Source organism: Leuciscus leuciscus (genome assembly GCF_965113295.1).
Source record: "Leuciscus leuciscus genome assembly, chromosome: 3".
Classification (NCBI taxonomy): Eukaryota; Metazoa; Chordata; class Actinopteri; order Cypriniformes; family Leuciscidae; genus Leuciscus; species Leuciscus leuciscus.
The window spans coordinates 48,228,071-48,246,213 of NC_138727.1; the positions used below are offsets into that span (position 1 = coordinate 48,228,071).

Genomic DNA, 18,143 nt, shown 5'->3' on the forward strand with positions numbered 1-18,143 from the left:
GCGTTATAAAGTCAGGATTGTGTGATATAAAGTCGCAATTGCATGATATAAAGTCAGAATTGCGAGTTATAAACTCAGAATAATGCGAGTTATAAAGTCAGAATTGCGAGTTATAAAGTCAGAATTGCGTGATATAAAGTCCGAATTGCGAGTTATAAAGTCGCATTTGCGAATTATAAAGTCAGAATTGAGTGATATAAAGTCAGAATTGAGTGATATAAAGTCATCTGGGAGGTCAATTGGGGGGTCACTGCTCCAGCCATTTTAAAGGGAGTGTTCTTTATTTGTTTTCTGTATAGAATTTAATCAATGTATATGTAAATATTTAAATATGTATTTGATCTGGCCTTCAGGAGATGTAGAGATTATCACTAATATCAGACCTGATGATCGTCTGGTGCTGGAGGGATATATCGATCCTATTGTTGAAACATTTCTGGAGCTGATTTACTCTAATGGAGACTCAACCGCTACTGTACGAACCATCAAACCACTGGATGCAGATCAACTTAAGGAGGTTTGTTTCACTATTATATTTGTTAGATAAAGTATATAAAAATAAAAATAACATAACCATACTTACATATTCATACATATATATTACTTTAATAATGGAAGAAAGTGCCACATACTGTATGACTCTTTGTGTGTTTTATTTCTTCCAGTCAGGAGTGAATTTGTATTATTCAGTGACCTGCTCAAACACAGGGGTATGTTTATTTACACAATAGCATAATCCAATCATTCAATAAAAATTATGGAAATAGGTATCATCACATAAATCTTCATTTCAAAAATTTCATTGTGCATTTCAGCTGAAAAATATCCGGACGTTAGAAGTTCAGGATATCAATGACAATCCTCCAATCTTCCAGAGTAAAACATACAGCGTCACAGTGTCAGAGGTGTGTGTAATGTCACTTCTTTATACAGCAGAAGTGTGTTTGGTCACTCAGAGACTCACATCTCTTTATAAACTGTGTCTTTTGCTCCAGGCGACAGCTGTGGGTTCAGATGTGCTCAGGGTTATAGCTGAAGATGCAGATGTTTATCCAGAAAACAGCAATATTATATATTCTATACTGGTGAGTCTAAACTGAGTCTAATGTATTTTATATATTACACTAACACAATAGGCTTCTACAAAAGTCACATTATAGATGACCGTGATAGTAGACATGTTCCTGGAACTACATTTCTCTGATAACAAACTTGGACTATGATTTGCTACTTATCTGGACAAAATGAATGAGTGCACAAATAATCATAAATTGTTGGTCCATTTTCCCAAAAGAGAAAGACAAAATGTAAGACGCTTCAGTTCAAATGCTTATGTCTGCTAAACATTTACTTTTGTTTAAAAGACTACATATAGATACCTCAGAGTTAGTCGCATGAAAACCAACACATTTTTATTTCATGTGGCATTAAAAATCTGAAGGAAACAACAGTTGGAACAATATTTTTCAAGGCTGGTTGAGTTTGTTGTATCCTACAGATGATTAGAAATCCCAACTTTCACTTGTACATCCCAATCATCTCTGACCTTGTTACTTTTAATCTAATCCCATTGTTTTCATACCACTCCTTGTAAACCAATTAGGCTCTGGATTTAATTTTTTTGTTTCTATGATTTCTAAGTAAATTTTCTAATATGTTTAATCAATTTATTTTTTAGTTTTGAAATATTTATTATAGATCATATCTAACACAGTAATGCATTCAGTTCTTTTTTTAGAAAATACATATATATTTGAGTGTAATAATGTGTGAGCTCAGTTTGTGTCATTTGAATCCCATGCCCTGACAGCCTCCAGCACCAGATGAATTTGAAGTGAAAGATGACGGAAACATCAGGTTGAAACAAGCTCTGAACTACGACAGCGCTCAACAGTACATCTTCACTGTGCAAGCTAAAGACAAAGTAAAGACCAACTTTGACATCCTTCCAGTCCCACATCCATTTTACTAAGCATTGCTTTACATTTAAAGGAAGAGTGAAAATTCTGTCATCATTTACTCTCCCACAAAAGCTATAACTGGGACGGTACCCTTTCAAAATGTAGACCTTTGAACCTTCTTTACCCCTAAAGGGTGCATATTACTACCTCAAAGATATGTAATACATTTTGAAAGGATGCCACTCCAATGCCCTTTTTTCTGAGAGTGCATGACTTTCTTTCTTCTGTGGAAAACTAAAGCAGATGTTTAGTAGAATTGTCCAAACTGCTTTTTCCCATACATTGACATTTTCATTTTTGGATGAACTATCATTTTAATGTAGATAGTATTAAAACACTATGTTTCTTTGCAGGATAAAGAAGAATTCAGTGACACCACAACAGTTACAATAACGGTTGACGATTTTGACAATCTAAACCCTTATTTTGATCACAGTCTCTACAAGGCATCCATTGAGGAAAACCAGGTAAATGACGTCATGATCAATATTTAAACGCATGTCTGATCAAACAAATGAAACCCTCCTTGTCTTTTCTGTCCATGCACAGGTAGGACAGTTTTCAGACATCACTCCTGAAGCCATAAAAGCTCAAGATGGCGACACGGGCATCAACGAGCCTGTACTTTACAGCATAACAGCAGGTGCTGTTAACAGAAGATTTACAACACACTTACATGACATGTGTCCTAATCTAAATAACCTCCTCCTGTTTCAAATTAAAGTTTCTCTGTAGATGTGTGAGAGCTAGATGTGAAACACTGATTTTAAATCTGATAATATAGAAAATTCCACCAAACTATAGTCAAGCACAGTAATTGTGATAAAACAAGCACTTTACACTGCTAATAACACACTTCTATTTGAATAAAGAAATATAGTCATATTCTATTTTAAGTTTCTGATAATAACAAAGCAAATATCCACATTTCTGTTCCAGTCTTTCCAAATGAATATCAAAGTAACTTTGACATCGATCAAAACAGTGGAGTCATATCTGTGACAACGGCACTAGACAGAGAGGAAGTCGACCAGATAACTGTTTACATACAGGTATCAGATGTTTCTGAAGACATTCATGAATCTGAAGAGGTTTCAGGATTGTGTTTGTTTATATTTTCTATTCATGATTTCCTTATAAACAGGCAACTCAGCAGAATGATGCCCGTAAAACTGCTAACGCTGTGGTGATCGTCACCATTGAGGATGTGAATGACAACCCTCCAAAATTTGACCAGGATGAGTACACCGTATCTATTCTAGAAAATTCACCACAGGATCAGTTTGTGCTTCAGACTAGAGTCACTGATCCAGACCTGGTACTGTTCCTGAAAACATCACTGTCTGTTTGTAAAGTAGATCAAATAAACACAAAAATAAAAAATACAGACTTGCAAACACTAAAATGATGATCCAATCATCCAGAGCTCCCAACAACTTAAAAACACTAAGCGACTGTTTAGCAAAATTATGTTTTATTAACAAAGTTCGGGAGGAGCACGTTCAGATAATTAACACAAGTGGAGAGCACTCAGCAATCAATGGTAAGAGGTATATATACACTCAGCAGTCTCACCACAATCCATTGACAATTTTGCAGCATACCCTTCTCCACGCTTCTAGTCCTAAACACTTACATACGGGGGGAGTACTCTGGGTTCGGGCCGAACTCCGAGCCCTCCCCCCGGACAGCACGCCAAATACGCATTAAACTTTACCCCCTCAAATTGTATGTAAGTGTGAAACTCTAGAAACCACCCATTAATAAATTTGAACACCTTAACAAGTAATTCCCCAACTGCTCAGAACACTTTAGCAATGGTTAAGAAATGCAAGTATTCAAGGCATAACACTTGAAGTATGTAACTTTTTGACTGTACTAAAGCACGAAAATTTCCTAATATGTTTGCAGAGATTTAGGAAACATGCTAAGATCACATACTTGTGTCTCCTAAAAACAAAGCTACAGCCAGTTATTCTACTTTGAAATGTGCGTTCCGCGTCAGAACTGTTTTTGTTTTGGTCTGAGAGTGATTTCGCTGCCGATTTACCCAATAGTATATTGACACCCTGGGTTTATCAGTTAGCAGAAAACACAGCGTATTATAGCCATGGAAGTCAGCAAGCAAACTAGGTCAGAAATAGCTGATTTTACCCGACCTAAAAAAAACTCGGCATCCATCTAAAAAGCTCCATGTCCAGAGGCATATTAAAACATGGATAAATCAACTCATCAACTCACACTGTAAGGCTCGTCGCCTTCCATTGTCAGTTGTGCTCATTTCTGTTGCGTGTCCTTCTCAATCTGGCAACCCGGGAGCATCAAGTCTGAGGAGTGGACGAGAGAAACAACCCTCTCCAATATTTTGAATTTGGACTACAGTACCCATTAGCTGGGTCAATACTACATACTGCACCTTTAAAACTCTCTTCTAACTACCAGAGTCTTCAAACTTAAACTGATATAGCTGATATAAACTTCCATTTAAGGTTTTGTCAAGCCAACATTCAAAGTTTGATTTGATGTACTTACCTTATCTAGTTTTCTCTCTGATCAGGGTGGGTTCTCTAAAGGTCACTTTATCATGGTTAGCGATACCTTCGTTATCAACAGTCAAGGAGTAATATCACTCCGGAGCGACGCCACCTTGGATAGAGAAACTGTAGACAATTACACCATACAGGTACAAAGCAACCACATTCATTTCTTAAATCCAACTATTTACTATTCATTCTGAATGGGATGCTTGCATTGTCTTTCTCAGGTAGTAGCTGTAGACCAGCCTGTCAATGGTTTAAGCTCCACAGCTCGGGTCATCATCACTGTTCTGGACGTCAACGACAACAACCCACAATTCCTTCCTCTGCCAGAGCCTATTGAGATTCAGGAAGGTACGTACACACCCTCATCACCTGGAGAGGTGTGCAAAATCTCAGCCACAGACGCTGACATTGGAGACAACGGACGTGTCACCATCACCACTTCCTCACACAGTGAAATATTCAGAATCAGAGAGGTGAGGGGACTTATGAGAAAGGCAGCGGTCACTGTGCCTACAGTAAATTATATCATAACTTTATAAATATGAAATTGAAAAAAAAAAACGCTTATTTCATTCCTTAAGGATGGGACTCTCCTAGCCATTGAGGAACTGGATCGGGAGACACAGGATGTGTATGATGTGGTCATTGTTGCTGTGGACCATGCGATCCCACAGAGAAATGTACAGTAATAATATCTATTTATTTGATGTAAATATGTGTAGTTCAGTTCAATTTGCGATTGGAAAATTCTGTGGCATTTCCTCATTTGGAAGGTTGTAAAAGGGTTTTATCTGTCTGCCAGCATATAAAGAACTAGTTGACTGATTGGCCATAGCTTCATGGAATATAAACTTTGAAAGATTTTCCCAATTTAGTTTGAGGCGTTGTTTAAGTAGCATTACAACTTTGAGCACACCTGCACATTAATATTGTCCTAAAGGTTATATTTCAGTTAAATTTTTTATTTATCTACCCCTTAATGACACACAAACATGCAAAAAGAAGCTACAGTATGTTCTAGATTTTATGCAGATATTCAAAAATCTGGCTACCTGATACTAGTTCAATCCTTACAAGTGAATTAAGGTAAATTTCCAGACATTAAGTTAGATACTAGACACTGCAAATATCAGCTTTTGGTCTGTAATACGAAAGGTTTGCTTGGTTTCATTTTCTGCAGAATATCACCACAGTGAGGGTCAGTATCACAGATGTCAATGACAACGCTCCAGTTTTCAGCTCCGACACCTACAGGAAAAGCATTCTGGTTAAAGACGCCAAAGTTGGAGATGTGCTGCTGACGCTCTCGGCCACAGATAAAGATGCTGGAAACAACGCGCTAATTAGTTATAGGTAAGCTTAAGTTTACTAAACTTCCATTTCATTAAGATCAATAATATGAAGGCAAAACCATGAACACCCTTATCTACATCACTCCTTTAAGACAGATGCATGAATGTTGTTTTTCTGTAGTTTCTCTGAAAACTCCTCAATGGTCGCATTGGATGCTGAAACAGGAGTCATCACTTTGACCTCTGACCTCAGTGAGGTCACAGAAGACACGCTGCTAACCCTCACTGCTATAGCGACAGATCATGGAACACCACCAGAATCTGATGAAGGTTTGGGCTTCATAACAACTTTGTTGTTCTTCCTTAGAGTTCTATCTCTCTCTCTAGTGCAGTGTGTTCTCACCTAAATACTGTAAGTATGTCCACAAAGAGGCAGAAAAATGCTAGTTCTAATGTAGTACTACTAGTGTTAATGCAGTTTATGGCAGCACAAAACATTTATAGAGTTAAAACTGGGGGGCCATTTCACATGATTGGAAATAACATATAGAGCTACAATAGTCTCAAAATGAACATTTTAAACAAAATATGATTCACAAATGCATACAATTTACAAACTCATAATTCTTATTCACAAAACATATGTAAATGCACAACTAAATTTACATTCACTAAATAAAAAAAGCAATTCATAAATACAAGTATCTTATGTTTTTACGTGTACAAATTGATTGTTGAATCTGCATTTGCAAATCATGTGTATGTGTGTATCACTTTAGGGCTTTTGGTCTATTTTGTTTAGATTTCAGCACAAATTGTTCTGTAATCTGCTAAAACACTGCCTGCACAGTCATTCAAATCTAAAGTGAGCCCTGCATCTTGTGCTACAACTTCAGACATCTATAGCCTCTTCAATATCTCCGTCTTTAACAAATCTCAAGAACATCTCCCAAATTTCTTAAAATTAAGAAGACTTCCCCTTGATCACATATGTAAGCTTCTCAAGGGCCAAACTGGATATATCAAGTTTTTCAGCCAAAGTCCAAGGGAAGGACAACTTGTATTCTTCCAGCAAAGGGAAATTGAACGCCTGGCTTGTAGTAGGCACAAATCCATCAGTTTTTTTCTCTTTGATGGGCAGAGAGCAATTCTCCACATAGACACCCAATACACATATTACCGGGCTTAAAGAAATAGGAGTAGTCACTTTACTCGAAAACTTTTGTACCTCACCACATTCCCACACGCAATGAAAAAAATGTACCTTGGAAATTATTGCATTTAAAACATAAGTCAGGAATATAGGGTTAGATTTAATCTCACCGTACTGATATACACTCACCTAAAGGATTATTAGGAACACCTGTTCAATTTCTCATTAATGCAATTATCTAATCAACCAATCACATGGCAGTTGCTTCAATGCATTCAGGGGTGTGGTCCTGGTCAAGACAATCTCCTGAACTCCAAACTGAATGTCAGAATGGGAAAGAAAGGTGATTTAAGCAATTTTGAGCGTGGCATGGTTGTTGGTGCCAGACGGGCCGGTCTGAGTATTTCACAATCTGCTCAGTTACTGGGATTTTCACGCACAACCATTTCTAGGGTTTACAAAGAATGATGTGAAAAGGGAAAAACATCCAGTATGCGGCAGTCCTGTGGGCAAAAATGCCTTGTTGATGCTAGAGGTCAGAGGAGAATGGGCCGACTGATTCAAGCTGATAGAAGAGCAACTTTGACTGAAATAACCACTCGTTACAACCGAGGTATGCAGCAAAGCATTTGTGAAGCCACAACACGCACAATTGAGGCGGATGGGCTACAACAGCAGAAGACCCCACCTGGTACCACTCATCTCCACTACAAATAGGAAAAAGAGGCTACAATTTGCACGAGCTCACCAAAATTGGACAGTTGAAGACTGGAAAAATGTTGCCTGGTCTGATGAGTCTCGATTTCTGTTGAGACATTCAGATGGTAGAGTCAGAATTTGGCGTAAACAGAATGAGAACATGGATCCATCATGCCTTGTTACCACTGTGCAGGCTGGTGGTGGTGGTGTAATGGTGTGGGGGATGTTTTCTTGGCACACTTTAGGCCCCTTAGTGCCAATTGGGCATCGTTTAAATGCCACGGTCTACCTGAGCATTGTTTCTGACCATGTCCATCCCTTTATGACCACCATGTACCCATCCTCTGATGGCTACTTCCAGCAGGATAATGCACCATGTCACAAAGCTTGAATCATTTCAAATTGATTTCTTGAACATGACAATGAGTTCACTGTACTAAAATGGCCCCCACAGTCACCAGATCTCAACCCAATAGAAAATCTTTGGGATGTGGTGGAACGGGAGATTCGTGCTCTGGATGTGCATCCCACAAATCTCCATCAACTGCAATATGCTAACCTATCAATATGGGCCAACATTTCTAAAGAATGCTTTCAGCACCTTGTTGAATCAATGCCACGTAGAATTAAGGCAGTTCTGAAGGCGAAAGGGGGTCAAACACAGTATTAGTATGGTGTTCCTAATAATCCTTTAGGTGAGTGCAAGTTCTCATTATTCAATTATATTGTAAGAGTCTCAAACGAGTATTTATTGTTTGAGTTTGTGCTTTTAAACATATTTTACCCCACTCATCTAATGAAATGTCTTTATTTAAATCTTGCATCCATGCTCGTCTTTTATTTTCAGAATTTTCTTTATGATTCTGTACCAGTATATTATATAATTGGGTAATTCGCCCTTTACTGTAACAGGGCAATTCCACGCAAAACTGTCACATCCATAACGCCAACACAATGCCATGGTATTTAGTTGGCGTTATGGATGTGACAGTTTTGCGTGGAATTGCCCAACAGTCTTGTGTGGAAAAGGTTTCCGGTGTGGATAATGAAGGGAGTTGCACAGAATTCTTTAGTTTCTAAAAAATAAAACTTCTAAGCTGCAGGTATTTTAAAAAAAAATTCCGGGGTATATGAAACTTTGATACCAGATTGTCAAATGACATTAAAATATTGTCTTCATATAAGTCCATCAGTCTAACTATTCCCTTATTCAACCATAGTTTAAACCCCATATCATTTTTAGCTGGAGTGAAATATTCATTCCCCCAAATCGGAGAGAAGCAAGACAACAATGGGGCCTCTACGAGAAATGTATGAACTTCATACCAGATCATAATGGTATTCTTCACAAATGGGTTATGGTACATTTGTGTCCCAAACGTGTGCCCTTGGTTTGCATGTAAGAATCAACCTGACCTCAATAGAACTAACATGTCAAAACTAACATCTTTCTTCTCTCTGTAGCCGAAGTCTTGATCTACTTCCAAATTGCTCCTTTCACTGAGAGTGTGATTTTTGAAAGCTCCTCCTACAAATTCACAATAAAGGAGAATGAACCTGAGGCCTCAACAGTGGGCAAGGTCAAGGCATTAACAGGAAGTCCAGTGGTTACGGTCAGCTATAACATGAAGTCACACAAGCATGTCTTCTCTGTGGATGATGAGGGAACCATAAAAGCTCTCAGGCCGCTGGACAAGGAGAAAGAGGAGTGGTACATCCTCACAGTAGAAGCCATAGACTCCAGAACTCCTCCAAACACTGCAGAGACAATGGTACTATTCTTACTTTAAACTAAGGCCAGAAACAAACTCTACACAAGTGCACAATTTATGTTATTGCATAGTGTTCTTTGGTAAAATGTATGTTAATGCCCGCTGTATCCCCCATTTCAGAATGCAATGACACAAGTTGTGCAGTTATAAGTGTTTGCGTTCTCATACTTACCTAGAGTATGTTTTTACTCTTACTCTTAAAGTCTTACTCTTCAAGCACGTCAAAGTCATAAGTTTCTCTTCTTAAAAGAAAGTTGCCACAGGGCTCATTTATATTTGTATTTGACTTTTTTTCTCTCACAATCTTCAGGTCAGCGTTCAGGTTGAGAACGTGAATGAGGCTCCTGTGTTTGACGCTGAAATATATAAAGCAGAGATTTTCAGTATCTCTCCTTACAAATTCCCTATAGTGAAGGTCCAGGTGAGTGTGGCATAGACATCAGATATAAATGCAGTGGATGTAGTCAAATCTATTTTGTAATAAGTGGTGTTCGCTAAGGCAAACATCACTGTTACTGTTATTGCTCATACTAAAAGGCTAGTGATTTGTTCAAACCCTTAACCCTAAGTAATACATTTCGACATGCAACTCATCCCATGCCATCTGAGGAGATATGTGCTGGTATTTTTCAAAGTGATCAGACTTACTTTTTTTCTCCTGGCATATAAAATGTTGATGTCTGAAATCTTTACCCCAAAGCAGCTGAGCCACTCTTCAAAAAAACTTCTATACAGAACCCTTGACTCAATGTTAAAGAACCCTTTATGCTAAAAAAGTTTTATATATCTTAAATATCTCAAATGATTGAATTATACTTTCATGTTTAATGGATTATTCAAAATGTTTCTAGTGGTAATATATGTTTACGAGCTGTTTAATTCATAAAATCTAATTAAAGTTAAAAATCTATTAAAATTAAATCCATAAAATGACCCCATGATGGGAACCCCTAAAAATTCGATATATGAAGTGCCTGACAGAAACTTTTTATTACTGAACAGTGAACTTACTAAATGAAAGTATATAACCAAGCTAATTGTTGTTAATAGTTGTTAATAAACTTGATTTTTTTAATCACATTTGATTTCATGTTTTTTTTTTATTTTTTTTTTATTTTTTTATTCACGTAACTGGTTGAAGTGTGGTCATGTGTCCCTCAGGCATCGGACCCTGATGTGGGCGAGAGCTCAGAACTGCAGTTTTCCCTGCTGGAGTCCACAACTCTGCTGGATGTGGAGGCAAGCACTGGTCAGGTCTACGTACTGGATGTATCCAAATTTGGAGACAATCTGTTCACCTTTCAGGTTAAAGCCACTGATAAACATGGGCTGTTCACGACTACAACAGTGCAGGTGAGCAGAAACAGAGAGAGAAAAAAGAGAACGCTTTTGTAAGACTGTTTCAAATGACCAATGACATTTTGATTGAGAAGAGAACACCTTTACAAAGACGTACTTCTTGTGTTTGCCACCTGCAGATCGAAGTAAAACAAAGTGTACATCGTGACAGCATCTCAGTAATCTCCTTAAACCGGCCCGTATACATAGTGGAGAAGAAGATACCAGAGATGGAAGAGTGAGTAATCTATTTGATATTGAAACGTGTTATTGAGACAGAATAAGAGCATTTCTATTTGTAAAGTGCTAATGTGTTTTGAGCTAAGAGGAAACATGTTTAAGAATTAATTAACCCAAAACTAAATTTAAAAATGAATTATTTTACTCACCCTCATGGGATTCCTTACCTGTGTGTCCTGCTATGTTTTCAAAGAAAATGTTCATAGTTCTTTCCCACAAAAAAAGCATAATAAAAAAATTGTCCATATGACATTTCCAAGTCTAAGTGTCTGTAGAACAGACTGAAATTTACACCATTATTTACTGAAGCTTCCGTTCTAAGTGAGTTAAGTCAGGGTGTCAAATTATAGAAATGGATCGATCATGAGCAAAACGTTATTTTAAGCCAGTTCTTATCAATGAATTGTTTTTTCTGTTTTACAAATTAGACTGAATTGGTGCTTCATCATGTTACCTCCTGTTATTGTTTTGTGTTTATACACCATCTGATTGTGTGTTTCTTCCTCAGATCCATGGGGAAAGTTTTAGGCTGGACTGTGAAAATCCTCAGTGTGAGAGCTGAGGATGGGAATGAGATGCGCACCATTCTTAGAGAATCTAGAGACAAGACTTACGTCAGTTTCATCGCCATGGACTCCAGTGGTGCGGTCATCCAAGCCACAGAGGTCAAAGAGTAAGTTGAACTAATATCAGTTTATTCAGACTAATCTAATGTGGAAGCTGATGTGGAAATGTGCAAGTAACATGTTTTACAATAAATAGAGTTATAATGGTTGTAGCCTTGTGGACAGTGCTCTGACTTTAAATCGGTTATAATTTTAATCAGTTATAAAATTAATCTGAGATCTGAATACATTTATTTTTATTTTAACTCTGACTGTCCACAAGGCTATTGGTTTGCCAACCATGTTTGTGTAAGAATACCAGTAAGGGATTTGAATTATGTGACAAGTGCGAGTGCTACAATTGCACAAACTTTTAACATCACAATACGCAGATATGTATCCACCTTGAAAAGTGTTCCTCCTCAGAATTATGATTTATAAAGGTTTACAAATCATAAATATACATATTTATGAATACTTTATGTAAGTGCTTTGACAAAAATATAAGCTATTTATATGAAAAAATGTATGTATGTCTATTAACAAAAACATATACTCTTCACAATTCCCTCTGGCCTGCTTGCCTGAATTACATCTATTCTGTATAATAATTAGGATGAGAGTGTAATGGGCAGAATCTGAAATATCTTCACTCCCACAGGAAACTGAACAGTGAGAGCAAAGTTTTAACATCTGAGCTGGAGAAGATTTTTGGTCCTGGTTTGGAAATCAAAGTGGAGGACAGTTCAGGAGACTCTGGAGAACCCAGTCAAGACGCCACAATCGCTCTAGGTGTTGTGCTGGCTGTAATCAGTGTGACTTTAGCGTCGACGATTATCTATCTTGTCAAGTAAGTTATTACTGGCCATGTAACTGCTGTGTGTGTGTGTGTGTGTGTGTGTGTGTGTGTGTGTGTGTGTGTGTGTGTGTGTGTGTGTGTGTGTGTGTGTGTGTGTGTGTGTGTGTGTGTGTGTGTGTGTGTGTGTGTGTGTGTGTGTGTGTGTGTGTGTGTGTGTGTGTGTGTGTGTGTGTGTGTTCATGTTTTTCTATCTCGGTGGGGACTTCAACCTGAATGCACACAGACTCATGGGGACTCGTGTCACAGTGGGGACCTAAAATGAGGTCCCCATGGGTAAACAAGCTTATAAATCATACAGAATGAGTTTTTTTGGAAATGCAAAAATGCAGAAAGTTTTCTGTGATGGGTAGGTTTAGGGGTAGAGTTAGTGTAAGAGAATATACAGTTTGTACAGTATAAAAACCATGAAGTCTATGGAGAGTCCCCACAAAGATAGTAAACCAGACGTGTGTGTGTGTGTGTGTGTGTGTGTGTGTACAGATTTATATTACATTGTACATATTACCAAATGTCCCCTATCATAGGATAGGTTAATAAACATACTAAATTATATATTTTTGAAAATATAAAAACCATTATGTCTATGCAGTCCCCACAAAGATTCTCTTTGTGTGTGTTTGACACAGAATAAACTTAGTTATGGTCAACTAACCTGTCTCCTTATTCCTAATTGAAAAATAAACTTAAAGTCATCATGAAATCAGAACTGATTTTCTTAATTTGATTGATTTAAATGGTCTGCTCTGTTTCACCTGGACTGCCAGTAATAAATACTACAGCTTTCCTAAAATGCCGTAATGTGATGCCAGTTGTCTTTATAGTGATAAAATTATGTTTCATGTTGAACATTGACAAAAAAAGAAAAGTGAAGTCTGCACACTGCATGCTACTCAAGAAAAATGTATTAAAAGCACAACGTTCTCAACGCTCTAATTTTTCTTGAGTAGCATGCAGTGTGCGGACTTCACTTTTCTTTTTTTGTTTATGTTATTTTGATGTCCTGCCCAATCTGGGTGTTTGGGATGTGCACACCAGTTTTGTATTTTTGATTCATGTTGAACATTGCTCATATTTTAGGGGTAATTTTTATCACAGTGAAGAAAATTTATATGTTTGGTCAATTAGTTATAATACATATTTTTGCTGCCTCAGGAAAAAGGCCACCGGTTCTTACAGACAGAGTTCAAATACTGCCATTGATTTAACTGAAAAGAGAAGCAGTCTTGACACCCTTGCTAACTTCAACACGTAAGTGTCAAAATATTGTTGAAGATCTTATACAAATAGTTAAAAAAAAAAAAATCTCCAATACAAAATATGTATCAGTTACCATGTTTTTATCTGCATTGATTTGTTCTGGGATGTTTGAGTAAACATTTTTCTTCTTTTGTTAACAGAAACCCAGAACCCAGAGAGGTAAAGCCCCTTACTGTAAAGACAAACTAATAGAGTGTGCAATTCATTAAGTATCATTTTGTCATTAAAAATGGAATCTAAATTCTTATTTCTAATTTTGTCCCATGTGTTTTGTGTGTTTCCCAGGAAGAGGTTAAAGAGAAATGTTGACAGAGAATCTGAGAATGGAAGTGATATCAGTGGAAACAGCATCTCTGCCCTCTGAAAACACCCTGATGGATCAAAGCTCATCACTTATTCTCAGTGCTGTACAAGACTTAGTGAGATGCCCTACATGGAGGAAACAACACTAGTATCAGGGCTTCTTTAGACAGAAATCAGGCTCTGGGCTTCAGCATTACAGGGTTAACATCTTTGATTATGTGTCCTCAGTTCCAGGATCAGCTGTCATGTGACTCTCACAATGACAAACTTAAGTCACAACCAAGCGGCAACCTTCCGGTCTCTCTCTTGAATGCAACACAGAAGTGACTTAAACTGCAATTCATCGACTGGCCACTAGAGACAGGCTGCAAAAGAGACTCAATCCCATAGACCCCCCATGTTAAAATGCCCAACTTTACAGCAGAAAATAATATGTTTACAGCCTGGTATAAAAAGTGGTTCTGGTCTATATAGCTAATTTTGCCCTTCATGATAACTGTTCATTAAACTCATCCATTTAAATTATATTAAGCCTTAAAGTTCTGCATAATTAAGGGCGTGGCCACTTGAGTGACAGGTGGATTGCTGCTGCTTCACTACTAGCCGTTTGTCTGCTGTCTGTTAGCATCACATCACCTCAGCTAATACGCCTCGCTGCCCATTGTCGTTTATCCGGGAGTGACGCGCTGTCAAGATGGCGGCGGCCGGCTCCACCCACTTTGGGCTTCAAAAATGCTCTTCAGAAACCTACAGGTGATGTCACAGATACTACGTCCACATTTTTTTTTACAGTCTATGTTCAAAAAATACACAACACAGGGTGAATTCCCTTCAAAGAGACAAGCATTCGTGTCTCTAAGTGGCTGTCTGGATCACCCATCACGAAGTCAGACGTCACTGCTACTTTATTATGAATTGGAACATTATTTTAAAACATAATTCATAATGAAAAATACAGCTGTTAAGACAGATGTAGCAGTCCTGTAGAGCAAACAGGAGAGATGGTGCTGGATACGCCACAGTCACTTTGATTGATTCCCAAGGAATACAAGAACTGCCAAATGTGTAAATGTAAATAAAGGTAGATTTTTTTTAATATAGCCTCTGTGTCTTTAATTCACATTTAGCATTTGGTGAAAAAATAACAAAAATTAAAAATGTGTTATGTTACAGATATTTCATTACATTTCCAGATAAATCGCAAATAAACTCTAAAAAATACGAAGTGACCATCGCATTTAAATTTCAATGATGGTCTCACAAAAGGGCCCTTAATGAAGGAATTTGGTTGCTTACTTTGGTTTGGGATTTTCCATCACATAACATTATATTCACCAAATTGTCTAATTGTTACTTTTGCTAATGTATTCAATCTATGAGTAGGCCTATTTTGTAAAATGGTGGAAGAAAAGTTTGCAACATTTGTTTTATGGAGATGTTACACAGTTCCTTTGGGAAGATTTCTTATTTGTCTCATTAAATAAACGTGTGAGTTGAGTCTGTCTATACAAGATACATAATGATAAGATAACAATAAAATAAGCATTTTTACGCAGACCACAACTACTGTGATTGGTCAGGATGAATTATGCGGTAGCTTTGCATTCAGCTTCAGAATGAATATAATAGAGCCTGGAAGCTTTTAATGAAAGCAGTGAGGCTGATTAAACGCAAACACTTGAGAAGACCACAACAATGTATGCTAATATTGATTAGGCTTGGGTAGGAGATACCCACATCATATGTACTGTAAGTAGAACTAAAGTTTGTTTGTTTGTTTTTTTTGTTTTTGTTTTTTAAGTACACAGTACAAAGACATTTTTACAGAGCATAACTCCTGGAGGGAAACAGCACATGCAATAGCAACATCTGCAGGTCAGGCGGAGCAGAGTGCTTCAAAATGCAAAGACATTTATCTTGACTAGAGCATCTCGATATAGAAAAACAAATAAAAAACAGTGCAGGAGAAAGCAAAACGTGCTCCGTGTAAACCGGCCCTAAGAAGGCAGCTCCCTATAGGAGTAGGCAGTGAGGCAGCTTGCTAGATTTAGGAATAGAGCAAATACTCCCAATCACGGGCGTCAAGTTCAACTCTGAGTGTATGTGATCCATACTAAAAGACTTGCTACCTTTTTCCATTCGAAAACGAAGGACACATATAATACGGATTCTAAGATTTGAAATAAATGTTTGTCTGTTTAAATATAGCCTACCATTTCATATAAAAAAATTAACTGTAACAAAACAGTATAATTAATAGTCAACATTAAAGTTGTTGGAGTACAGTGTTTTGTTTTTTGAAGAAAAAGTACATTTACATTTACATTTACATTTATTCATTTAGCTGACGCTTTTATCCAGAGCGACTTACAATTGCTATATATGTCAGAGGTCGCACGCCTCTGGAGCAACTAGGGGTTAAGTGTCTTGCTCAGGGACACATTGGTGTCTCACAGTGGATTCGAACCCGGGTCTCTCACACCAAAGGCATGTGTCTTATCCACTGCGCCACCACCACCCCTACATACTTTTGAGTGCGTAGCAGAAGAGTAGGCCTTCTCTTTGGGTCATACATATTACTTCTTCGTAATAACTGTGTCTTTAACGGACAGCTCTGTCGACTTATATGTGCATCCTGTCACAGTTTAAACTGCCCTGTCAATCATTGTCATAGTTAAAATGCTCCACATTCCATTTAATTAAATTTCCTGCCGTTTCGGGTAGAAATGTAGTGAAATGAACGGACAATATGCGAATTGGGATGCAGCAATTAGACATACAAAGACGGTGCACTCCTAATTACTTCTGAATGGGAAAAACTGTTATGCGCATTATGGCGCGGAATACGTCCCGCCTTAAGAGCCAATCGCTGATTGGTAAAGTCATTGCGTCACTGCAGCTGCCTTTAAAAGGTCCGTTTTCCATAGAAATCTGACATTGACTGGTCTAGCCTGAAAAATAAGCCTTTTTAAAGTTATTTGTGCATAAGAAACAACATTAATGTCGGATTTTTGTTGCTGATTTGAAATATGTGATTTAATTGTGAGTTCGGCAAGCAGATTTCAGATAGATAGGACTTTGGATGCCCGAATTAGCTGCCCGGAGGCGTTGCAAATATGGGCGCCGAGTGAACAGACTGTTCTTGAAAGGGACTTTATGGACACTTTTCTATCCCATGAGGCCACGGGAGAGGATTTGTGAATGGCAGTGAAGCAATGCTGACGCTGGTAGGTCACGTGACAGTAACACAATGTTGCATGGAGTACGTTCCAATTTCATTCATACTACACAACACACATTTATACTATAACATACTTTTTAACAGTCGCGAAGTCCAAATTCAAATGTAGTAGGCTACATACCTACAGTATGCGATTTCAGACACGCCATCACTGTCCTGCAGAATTTAACTCCAACCATAATCAAACACACCTGAAGCAGCGAGAAGGGTATAGCTGGAGCCTGGGCTGTGTTCGAAATCTCCCCATATTCCCTCATTCACTATTCCCTACATTACTCCACTTATATAGTTGTAATGGTCACCAGCTGGAGTGCCTTTGAAAGCCACCAGAGGGCACTCCACATCAGACTATTGTCATTCCCTCACAAACTACATTTCCCATAACTCACTGCCCAGACTCATCATCCCTGATTGCATCCACCTGTGTCTCATTACCTTGTTAGTCTCAGCCTATTTAAACCATGTACACTCATTCGTTCCCTGCAAACTCTTGTATGTTGTCTCACTGCATTTCTGAGCGCGTGTCCTGGTTCTCTTGATTCTCTGCCTGCTCCCTTGGATTTCTCTCTTTGCCTCAGCCTTGATCTGTTATTGTTTGGATTGTCTGTTAGTGTATGACCCTTGCCTGTTATCTGGGTTACGTCTTTAACCTGTTCAATAAATACTGCATTTGGATCCTCAACCTTTGTGTCTCAGAGCAGTTCATGACAATAGTCCACTTGAATGAGTGAGTAAATTTGGACAATGAGTGCGCCGAAGGGCTGCTGCTTTTGCATAGTTGTGCTTGCGGTTTAATAATCATTTGAATCAGCTCCAGTAGTAAGATGAAAAGAGTTATCTTGAACTCTGTCATGAAAACTATAGCATGTATAAACCTTAA

At 37.9% G+C, this 18,143-nt stretch overlaps 1 protein-coding gene across 6 annotated transcripts in view; it reads left to right on the forward strand.

The window, feature by feature from the left end:
* The window catches only part of LOC309495746 (protein dachsous-like), a 126,943-nt gene that overhangs the window by 71,346 nt on the left and 37,454 nt on the right, over window positions 1-18,143 (forward strand). The window contains exons 3-25 of one of the 6 annotated variants that reach the window (XM_082165582.1): window positions 354-517; window positions 666-710; window positions 816-905; window positions 996-1,085; window positions 1,811-1,924; window positions 2,315-2,428; window positions 2,511-2,604; window positions 2,901-3,013; window positions 3,106-3,279; window positions 4,519-4,644; window positions 4,726-4,977; window positions 5,086-5,184; window positions 5,685-5,857; window positions 5,978-6,126; window positions 9,113-9,420; window positions 9,731-9,841; window positions 10,582-10,773; window positions 10,899-10,996; window positions 11,507-11,671; window positions 12,265-12,453; window positions 13,615-13,710; window positions 13,860-13,878; window positions 14,005-15,118. In XM_082165582.1, coding sequence (XP_082021708.1) covers window positions 354-517; window positions 666-710; window positions 816-905; window positions 996-1,085; window positions 1,811-1,924; window positions 2,315-2,428; window positions 2,511-2,604; window positions 2,901-3,013; window positions 3,106-3,279; window positions 4,519-4,644; window positions 4,726-4,977; window positions 5,086-5,184; window positions 5,685-5,857; window positions 5,978-6,126; window positions 9,113-9,420; window positions 9,731-9,841; window positions 10,582-10,773; window positions 10,899-10,996; window positions 11,507-11,671; window positions 12,265-12,453; window positions 13,615-13,710; window positions 13,860-13,878; window positions 14,005-14,028 — 2,999 coding nt within the window. In that variant the 3' untranslated portion in view covers window positions 14,029-15,118. Of the gene's footprint in view, window positions 1-353; window positions 518-665; window positions 711-815; window positions 906-995; window positions 1,086-1,810; window positions 1,925-2,314; window positions 2,429-2,510; window positions 2,605-2,900; window positions 3,014-3,105; window positions 3,280-4,518; window positions 4,645-4,725; window positions 4,978-5,085; window positions 5,185-5,684; window positions 5,858-5,977; window positions 6,127-9,112; window positions 9,421-9,730; window positions 9,842-10,581; window positions 10,774-10,898; window positions 10,997-11,506; window positions 11,672-12,264; window positions 12,454-13,614; window positions 13,711-13,859; window positions 13,879-14,004; window positions 15,119-18,143 lie in introns of those variants that run through there. The other 5 variants (XM_082165576.1, XM_082165577.1, XM_082165578.1 and 2 more) reach the window with 5 other exon arrangements.